The sequence below is a fragment of the Cololabis saira genome, chromosome 6 (genome assembly GCF_033807715.1).
Source record: "Cololabis saira isolate AMF1-May2022 chromosome 6, fColSai1.1, whole genome shotgun sequence".
Classification (NCBI taxonomy): Eukaryota; Metazoa; Chordata; class Actinopteri; order Beloniformes; family Belonidae; genus Cololabis; species Cololabis saira.
Genome location: NC_084592.1, coordinates 19,290,774 through 19,299,678, shown reverse-complemented (window position 1 = coordinate 19,299,678; position 8,905 = coordinate 19,290,774). Strand labels below are relative to the sequence as shown.

Here is an 8,905-nt window from a genome sequence, read left to right as displayed (position 1 = left end):
TGAGCCTGTGTGCGCACGCTCCGGGTGAGTCAGTGACTAATGACTCAAAAGTCTTTGGTAAGTCAAAAGTCACTAAAATGAATCGCGTTTCTCATCACTCCTCCAGTCAGAGCCAGAGCTGGAGATGTTCACCCATCCCCATCCTGCAAATGAATTGCGCAGGCATGCGCGAAGGTAACGCCGGCTGATCCTGTACTGGCCCAGCACTAAAAATAATTATGAAATATTAATTTATGTTTTATATAACAATACAGGAAAAATTAAAATTAGGAAAGAAATATGCAATTAAATTCCAGAATATCAAAAGTTACATAGACACCATCACTATGAAAGTAAATACAAGCAGAATACTAAAATGTAAAAAAGACCCAATGTTATGCATCATTGAGTGACAAAAGTGTGGAACCCATTTTGATTTGAAGTTGCATTTTAAAGGTTTATTTTATCAGTTTTTTAATCAGTCTGAGCTATTTAAGAAGCAGGATTTAATGTTTACAGAAACATTCTTTTAGACTCAATCGGTCCACAGTCCGGTGGGGGAAATTCACAAGTGTTGTTTTGGAGGAATCTCTCAAGGTGAACCTGAGAATCTGAGAAAGCTGTGCAGCTGTTTGCTGGTGTTAGACTGATGTGGAGCAGATCTGATTGAAACACTTCTGATTATGAGGTGTGATGAGTTCAAATTAAAATAAAGAGGAAATTATTTTTCTTGTGGAAAATATGTACTTTGTGGTAAACTATGCTATTTGTGATCTTTTTTTTGTGTCTTAACTGTACTAATTAGCACATCTGACTCATTGTGCCAAAGAGACGCAGCAACAAAGGAATGGAAGGTGATCACCTCTGTCCTTGAGATTGCTTCTGTTTCTCACTCTTTGCATTCCTATTTTGTCTTCCATGTCTGAAACCATGGAAACCAGACCACAGACACTACCCCAGGCAATGTAAATAAGCATTTCTTTTTCATTTCTTAAGATGACGCTTACTCTCGAGCCGTGGTGGTGATGCTCTGCTCTCTAATGAGGTCATTTCTTTTTAAAAAAACACACAAAACAAGAACCACAATGTGAAGTCTTGTCTTTGTAAATATTTTTCATTTTTTATTAGTATTAAAAGACACTATGCTTGGTTTTTGTTGTAACCAGTTTAGAAATACATTAAATTACACAGAAAGTCATTGTCAATCTTTGTCTTACTATTACTGAAATGAAAAAGAAGACTAGTAGATGCCCATCGCATCATTAAAATATTGTAAAACAAAGCTCTTAAAGCTATCAATGCTCTTCTTGCGCTTTCAGGACCCACTGCAGTTTGTTTATCGCCATGGGGTTGGAATTGGAGATGCCATCTTAGACCTGCTTCATCTAATGATGATTTCTTTATATCAAATTAATAATATTAATTAATATAATGAGTGGTGATGCTTGCTATGTTGAGTTGGGTATTTATTTAATTAGTGATTTGATTTGATTTGTTAAGGATGAAGGTAACATGTAGACTGCACCTTTATTTTAAAATTTTTTATTTCTTGAGGAAATTTTGTTATCCCCATGGAGGCAATTTGTTTTACTGTCAGTCTTTTCTCTTACTTCTTGCTTTCATTTCATTACTTTAATTAATCTTTTTGAGGGTAGGCAAATAATAAGCTTTGCTTCAGCCTACACCTTTTTCGGTCTAGATGGTATTGGAATTTTTTTTAAATGTTTTCTTTGAACAGTGTATTAGTTTTCTTGTTGTCATTTTTATTCTTTTTTTTTAGTGATGTCATGACCGAAATAAACTAAACTAAACTAAAACTAAACTAATCCACAGTCATCTGGAAAAAGCAGGCAAGCATCATGTTTTTTGATTTCTCCAGTGGATCCAACACCATCCAGCCTACATTACTATGTAAAAATAACCTCAATACCACAATAACCTGGATTTCTGACTACCTGACAAACAGAGCACAGTTTGTGAAACTGAATGGTTGTGTGTCTGACCAGGTGGTCAGCAGCACAGGAGCGCCACAGGGAACTGTACTCTCACATTTCATCTTCGCTCTTTACACCTCAGACTTCCAATAAGTCGGAGTCCTGTCATCTCCAGAAATACTCAGATGATTTGCAGATGTGGAGTATATCAGTGATGGAGAGACTGCATACAGAGAACTTTTGGACCATTTTTGCTCACCTTTGATGTGAACAAGACAAAGGAGATGATTTTGGATTTCAGGAGAGACTAGATTAAGATGAATAGAATAGAATAGATTTCCAACAGAGAAGAAGTGGGGGTGGTGGAGAAATATAAATACCTTGGTGTTCACCTGGACAACAGACGACTGGAGATACAACACAGATTCATAAGAAGTGCAGCAGCTAAAACACTGAACAGGCTCATGTGAACCAGTATGTCGACCATCTTCTTTCCAGCATTTCTTTAACCCTTATCTTCACCCTCTCTCATTTCCTTTTAATTCTTCAACCCCTGGTAGAATTTTTTTCTAAATAACTTAAGGAGTGGTTAAGTGGCTAATATTATTCAAGTAGAAATATTGAAAAAATGTCAGCCACAACTAAACTATTAAATATGACATAATGTATGTAAAAAATAAATCAAAGTGCTTCTGGGATGCCTTCCTGAGGATATTTTGGGGGGGCATAAATGAGAGGAGGCCCTGCAGAAGATCCAGGAGACACTGGAGGGATTATATATCTCATCTGGCCTGGAAACACCTAGGTTTTCCTCTAGGGGAGCTGGAAGAGGTACAGTAGCTGCGAACAGAGAGAGAAATCTGTTTTTATACTTGGGCTGCTGTCCCTGTGACCCTGAATGTGGATAAGCAGAAGTCAATGAATGTATATAACTAAATAATCCATCTACACATTGTGCATCATGGCACTGTTATAGAACCGTGTCTGGTCCATCAAATTCAATTTGTAGTTTGAATGACTGCTAAAGGTTATTCAATTCAATTTCACTCTATGTAGCAATACCACTTCTGACCACATAGGGACGAACTTTGTGTTGACTAAAAGAGCCGCTGACTGTACTGTATTATTGAGTAGAGATGCTCCATGTCTTCTGATACAGCCTCATCCAGCCCATGCTGTACTTTGTTGCCGGGGGCTGACTCAACTGTCCTGCTATCCCCCATTTGATCTTGCATAATATTACTATATCAAGTATATTAATAAACTATGAAGTGAAGTTTTTTTTGCAGTAGCCTAATAACACATTTGTCATTTACTGAAACCCTTCTGTTAGTCAATTTATCAACCAAAAGACTATGAATGAGATTGCACAAACTACTACATTTTTACTAACTATCCAGTGCAGCATTAAAACTTGTAAAGATAGTTGTTAAAAGAAAGAAAAAAAACATCAGAGAAGAAATGTTGTTGAAAAAAATATTGAATGATTATAATTAGATAAAGCATAAGAATTTGGCATGATTAAGTGAGTTAAGCTATTTAAAAACAACTGATGCAGTGATTGCTTCCTCAGTTCTTAGACAAGATTATCAAAAGACATGTTCTCTACTGGAGGAGGAGAGTCTGTTTCAGAAGATTCAATTACTGATGTACATCAGATCAAAACAGCTAATCAGGAGATTGCTGAAACTCATAAAATTCTCTTAAGAACCATCCAATGTATTATTAAAACCTGGAAATGTGGTGGCAAACAATCCTCCAAACAATCCTAGATAGATGTAAGACTTTTCACCACAGGCCACGTCAACATTATGATTACTGTTAAAGAGCCAGCTTTACAACAAATGCAATACTTTTTAAAGGCTTTTAATCATATAATGGAAGATAGGTACGTAACTTAATTAACTTAAGGGAATTCCATCGGCTACTGAAAGAAAGGACCAGCCCAATGATCCAGAGCCTGTCTGCAAATACAAGTCGCTACACACTACGCAATGGAAGGACACTCACACAACCTATGAGTCACACAAAAAGGCACCAGATGTCGTTCCTCCCGAGAGCGTACAAGCTTTATCATAAGTAAAATTAACTTTTTTAGAATTGTCTTACAGTTGATATTTATTTTTTATTTTTTTCTCAATAAGAGCGGTCCTCTTGTGTCAAAGTGTAAGAAACATCATTATTCATATTGTTATGCAATGATGTATCTCAAATAAACTTGAAACTTGAAACTTGAAACTGGTTCTGTGAGTCCTTGGATAACAGTCAGTGACAGTCAGGAGGGGGGACAAAACAGAATATAATTTACTTTGAATCTGAGTGGTCATAGATAATAATTCAATACTATAGATATTACACAAATATTTAGACAGACAAATCAGGCTTTTTTTTTAAAGGCTTGTCTCCATTAAGCAGAAACGTGTTATTGCTACTTTTAAGCTTTAAATTGTCTTCTTCAGTCATAAATTGTTTTTTTATGGACATCTTTTGTTTCCAATCCATGACATCCTTACAAAACACTTGAAGGAATTAACTTAATTTGAAATATTGTTCAGATGAAGTCATTGCACCGGCAACTATGATCAAGATGTTTTTACGGCCCAAGTAGTATAAAATAAAAATGAAATATAAGACATTGTAGAATCGTATTTTAAGTAGAAAATTATTCCTGGATCAGATAAAATGAGGGGGCGGTCCTGGCTTTGGCCCGCGGGCCTAAAGTTGGACATGTGGCTGAGTTTAACAACAGGAAAGCAGAGAAGAAAAAAAAAAAAACTGAAGTCAGGATGACACAGCACAAAGCTGAGACGGTTTTTTTCCCCTTTATCCTGCTCTCGACCTCTTCTGTAACCACCAAAGTTACAAAACGCGACTCCTCCGCTTATATTATAAAGAGTTGCGTAGTGGCGGGTCACGTGACCGCGGTCCGTCTCCGGTGCGACACTTGAAGTTGCGTGAAAAACAGCTGCTGCGCTTCAGCCGCTTTGGACGCACATTCGCTCGGCGATGGAGGATCTGAGGCAGTTCCTTTTGGCTCTGTCTGCCGCCGGAGCCGTGGGCTTTGTGGCCATAATATTCGTGCTAAGATGGGTTCTTCACTTCAAGGAAGGTTTAGCCTGGGACGGAGGACTGGCGGAGTTCAACTGGCATCCGGTGCTCATAGTCACAGGCTTTATTTTCCTGCAGGGAATTGGTGAGTTTACACTTGTTTTTCTTTCATTGAAAAAAAAATAAATAAAAAAAAAATAGTAACACAGCGTGCCAAGGGAATGTGGCTATTGTTTTCAGGAATGTAAACAAAAAAGGAGGAAACTATTGAGGGAGTTGACCAAAAGGTCGCTTTCAAAGAATCTTTGGGGGAGGGGATGGGATGTGGAGTCCTCAATAGAAAGAGAAAGCCATCATCCAAACTTTCAATGAAGTGAAAGATCTGAGTGTTCGTTTGTCTGGTGCACCATAAGAAAACCAGAGAACAGAATCAAAATTATTACAAGCTTTATTATATCATGCACAATATTTTCCAACCAGAGGTACACTTTTCTCAAACCACAGGTAGGAGAGAAAATGCAGACTGTGGTCATCAATCCAGCCCTATTTATACTGAAAAGTGAGGTGTTTTGTACGTTATAGGTGATGATGTTGAACCTTATCTGTGGGGAAAGAAACCTAAACATGTCACACTTTCAGCTATATATGTCCTGCTGATTGTTTCTTACTTGAGATGCTAACTCAGCAAATCACTAAAACTTTGAGAAAAACAGTATGGTACCTATCTGTTTAAAAACATCTGTTTCTCTTCTTTGCCTTCACCTAAAGAACTCAGCTAAACAATCTAGTCATACAAACCAGGATGTGTTCCTGCATTGAGAGTAATCACCAGTGTAGAATCTTATAGAAAAACCTTAAAACAATTTCATAAAATCATAAAACAGAAGGCAGGTATTTAAAATAGAAGAAGAAAGTCATACTTTCTGCATTTATCCCAGCAGAACCTTATGAGACACTGAGACATCACTTGGTGTAAAAAGTCTACAATTTAAGGATTATGTGGTCAACATTTTAAAAACATGTTGCCTCAGGTGAACAGAGAGTGACTAAATCTTCTTTTGCAGCCATAATTGTGTACAGGCTTCCCTGGACCTGGCGGTGCAGCAAGCTGATGATGAAGTTCATCCATGCAGGCTTAAACCTGGCAGCCTTCATTTTCGCTATTATTGCCATGGTGGCAGTTTTTGACTTCCACAATGCTGCAAAGATTCCTAACATGTACAGTCTGCACAGCTGGCTGGGCCTGATGGCAGTCATACTGTACGGTGCACAGGTAAATATTATTAGTTTTGTATTTATTTTTGAATATCTGCTGGTAAAAGAAAGTTGTTTTTTTTGTTTGACATGCAATATTTTCATAAACTGGAAGGTGTTTTCAGATTATCTACATTTTTGGTCTGTTTTTAAAACACCAAGTCATCGTGAATAGCAGTCTTGATGAGGGAAGGATCCCACAAATGTCTTTTCTTTTTTTCCCCCTCCACTTTCTCTCAATGGGCAGCTTGTTCTAGGAGTTGGCATGTACTTGATACCAGTTACACCTGTATCCTGGAGAGCAGCATTTATGCCCATCCATGTCTACAGTGGTCTTCTACTCTTTACCAGTATCATTGCTGTGGCCCTCATGGGTATAACAGAGAAACTTATTTTTGGCCTGTAAGTATTATTAAGACAAGAAAAGATGTACTTTAAAGAAAAATAGACTTATGTAATGTTAATGTATCTTTTTTCTTTCCTTTTTTTTTCTCTTTTTTTGTGCACAACAAAGGAGTAACCCAAAGTATAAGGACTCTCCACCAGAGGCAATTTTTGTGAATGTGCTGGGAGTCCTCCTGGTGGTTTTTGGAGCTCTCATCCTTTGGATTGCTACTCGAACATCTTGGAAACGCCCCAGTGACCAGGTCTTGCATACTCTGCATACCAATGGGGGAGGTGAAGACAGGACCAGAATTGCTCCGTCCCTATCAGAGCTGTCTGAGGGACCTGATGCTGAGGCAGGCGCAGACGTCAGAAAAAGGAGTAATAGACCTGACAACTAACTTTGTGGACTAGTGTTAAAATATATGTAGCTACGACTTCCAGCTGGTTCTGACTTTTGTTATGAATGTAATCCAGTCTACACTGGATAGAGAAAGTCTAAATTTGAAGTATATTATGGATCATACCTAACCTTCTCTCTTGCACATTATTCTTTTTTTTTTCTTTGCCAGAAGGAATTTTTTATGTGCATGTAAATAATAATAACTTGCTTTGCGTCAAGATTACAAATACTGCTGTGTGAACAGGCTTTGTTGATATACACTGTAGAAAATAATCATGATGGCTTTTATATTCTCTATTTATCTGTATTGTGATTTTCTAGTTTATTTACATGAAACTTATAATAAATTGTATACTGGTTTGAGTAAATATATGCTTGTATTTATCTATTTACTTTAGAAGAGAAAACTGTTAATGGAATCAAACAAAATCGATGTAAAAGCGAGATCTTGTTATTTCTGTAGATTTCCCATTAACCATTGGGACTTTGGGTTTCTGTTCCTTTTTAGACAACCAGGGTTGGGTTGTTTCTTTGGCGACTTTACACTTTGGCTATTTCACACAAAACATTAGTCATACTCCACGGGATTACAAAATCTTTTGGCTTTTCCCTTCAGAGGTTGCTACTGTGGATCTTTTTTTTCCTTTTCCATTTTAGCCTGTCTTCTGCATCTTTCTCTGTCACACCAACTGCATCTGCTTTTTCAACACATCAACAATTTTCCTCTTTAATCTTCTCCCAGAGTACTCACTATCCTTTCCTTAATGCTTCCAAACTGTCTAGAAGTCGTACCCGAGCTGTTCCTCTGATGTGCTCAGATCCATCCTAGTCAGTCCTAAAGAAAATCTTGACATCCTCATCTCTTCCACCTCTAGCTTGTCTTGTGGTCAGCATCCCTGTCTCCAAGCCATACCTCTCACTACCTTTTTTCTTTACTCTTGCTGCTATTCTATTATCACAGATAGCTTCAGACACTCTTCTTCACCCACTCAGCCCTGCCTGCACACTCTCCTTCCCCTCTTTTCCACACTCCCCATTTGCGAACAGTGGAACCAATTATTTAAGCTCCCGAACCTTCTTACCCTCTGCATCTTTCCTGCTGCCCTGTCATTTACACCCATGTATTCTGTGTTAGTGTCCGACCATCATTCCTCTTCTATCTAACGCATATCACCACCTGTACAGACTTTCCTCTACTTGGTCCCTCCTTCCACAACATATTTCAGTGTCATCTGAAAACAATGTGGTTCATAAAGTCTGCTGTCCAACCTCATCCATCACCGGGGCAGACAAGGGAGGCCTCTGAGTAGATCCATGCTGCAGTCCCACTTTCACCTGAACCTCACATTTTTCCTATTAACACACCTCACCACTGTCATGCTGACCCCATACATGTCCTGTACTATTCTGATATACTTCTCACTCTGTCACTCCATACTTCCTCTTGCAATCCCAAAATTCCTCCCACTATACTCTGTTGAACACGTGCTCTTAATCTACAAAGACACAGTGCAGGCCCTTCTGACCCTGGTATTTCTCAAACAATATCCTCACATTTTCTTATTTTGAAAATGTCTTAGTATTTCTGATGTAAAATAATGTGTGCTTCATGTAAACATTTGCAGGTACTCAAATCAAACACAGTTGTGGTTGAAATGACAGTTGTCTTTCACTGTTTTTTGTTGTTTTTTTTGGCGGGGGGTTAAAGCACAAAAGCAACACAACTGGAAAATGCTTATCTGTTTTCAGTGTCCGTACGTACTAGCACCAAAATAGTCTTTAATTGAAAAAATTAACATTAATTATGTTTTTTTTTTATACATTTCTCTTTGGTTTACTCTGTATAAATATGACTTTGTTTTTCTCCAATGTCACCAATGTATAAAATACGCACAAAACATAA

At 37.9% G+C, this 8,905-nt stretch overlaps 1 protein-coding gene across 1 annotated transcript; it reads left to right on the top strand.

The window, feature by feature from the left end:
- Positions 1-4,698: 4,698 nt before the first annotated feature.
- On the top strand, positions 4,699-7,372 carry LOC133446445 (plasma membrane ascorbate-dependent reductase CYBRD1). The gene is made up of 4 exons (XM_061724468.1): positions 4,699-5,106; positions 6,026-6,234; positions 6,463-6,617; positions 6,730-7,372. The coding sequence occupies exons 1-4, from the start codon at positions 4,920-4,922 to the stop codon at positions 6,998-7,000; spliced, it is 822 nt and encodes a 273-aa protein (XP_061580452.1). The 5' UTR covers positions 4,699-4,919; the 3' UTR covers positions 7,001-7,372.
- Positions 7,373-8,905: the final 1,533 nt, after the last annotated feature.

Bases quoted from the DNA above. Each gene is read 5' to 3' on its own strand.
- LOC133446445 (XM_061724468.1), top strand. From the start codon at position 4,920: ATGGAGGATCTGAGGCAGTTCCTTTTGGCTCTGTCTGCCGCCGGAGCC. The intron at 6,235-6,462 runs GTAAATATTATT...CTCAATGGGCAG, and splicing joins TCATACTGTACGGTGCACAG to CTTGTTCTAGGAGTTGGCAT. The intron at 6,618-6,729 runs GTAAGTATTATT...TGCACAACAAAG, and splicing joins GAGAAACTTATTTTTGGCCT to GAGTAACCCAAAGTATAAGG.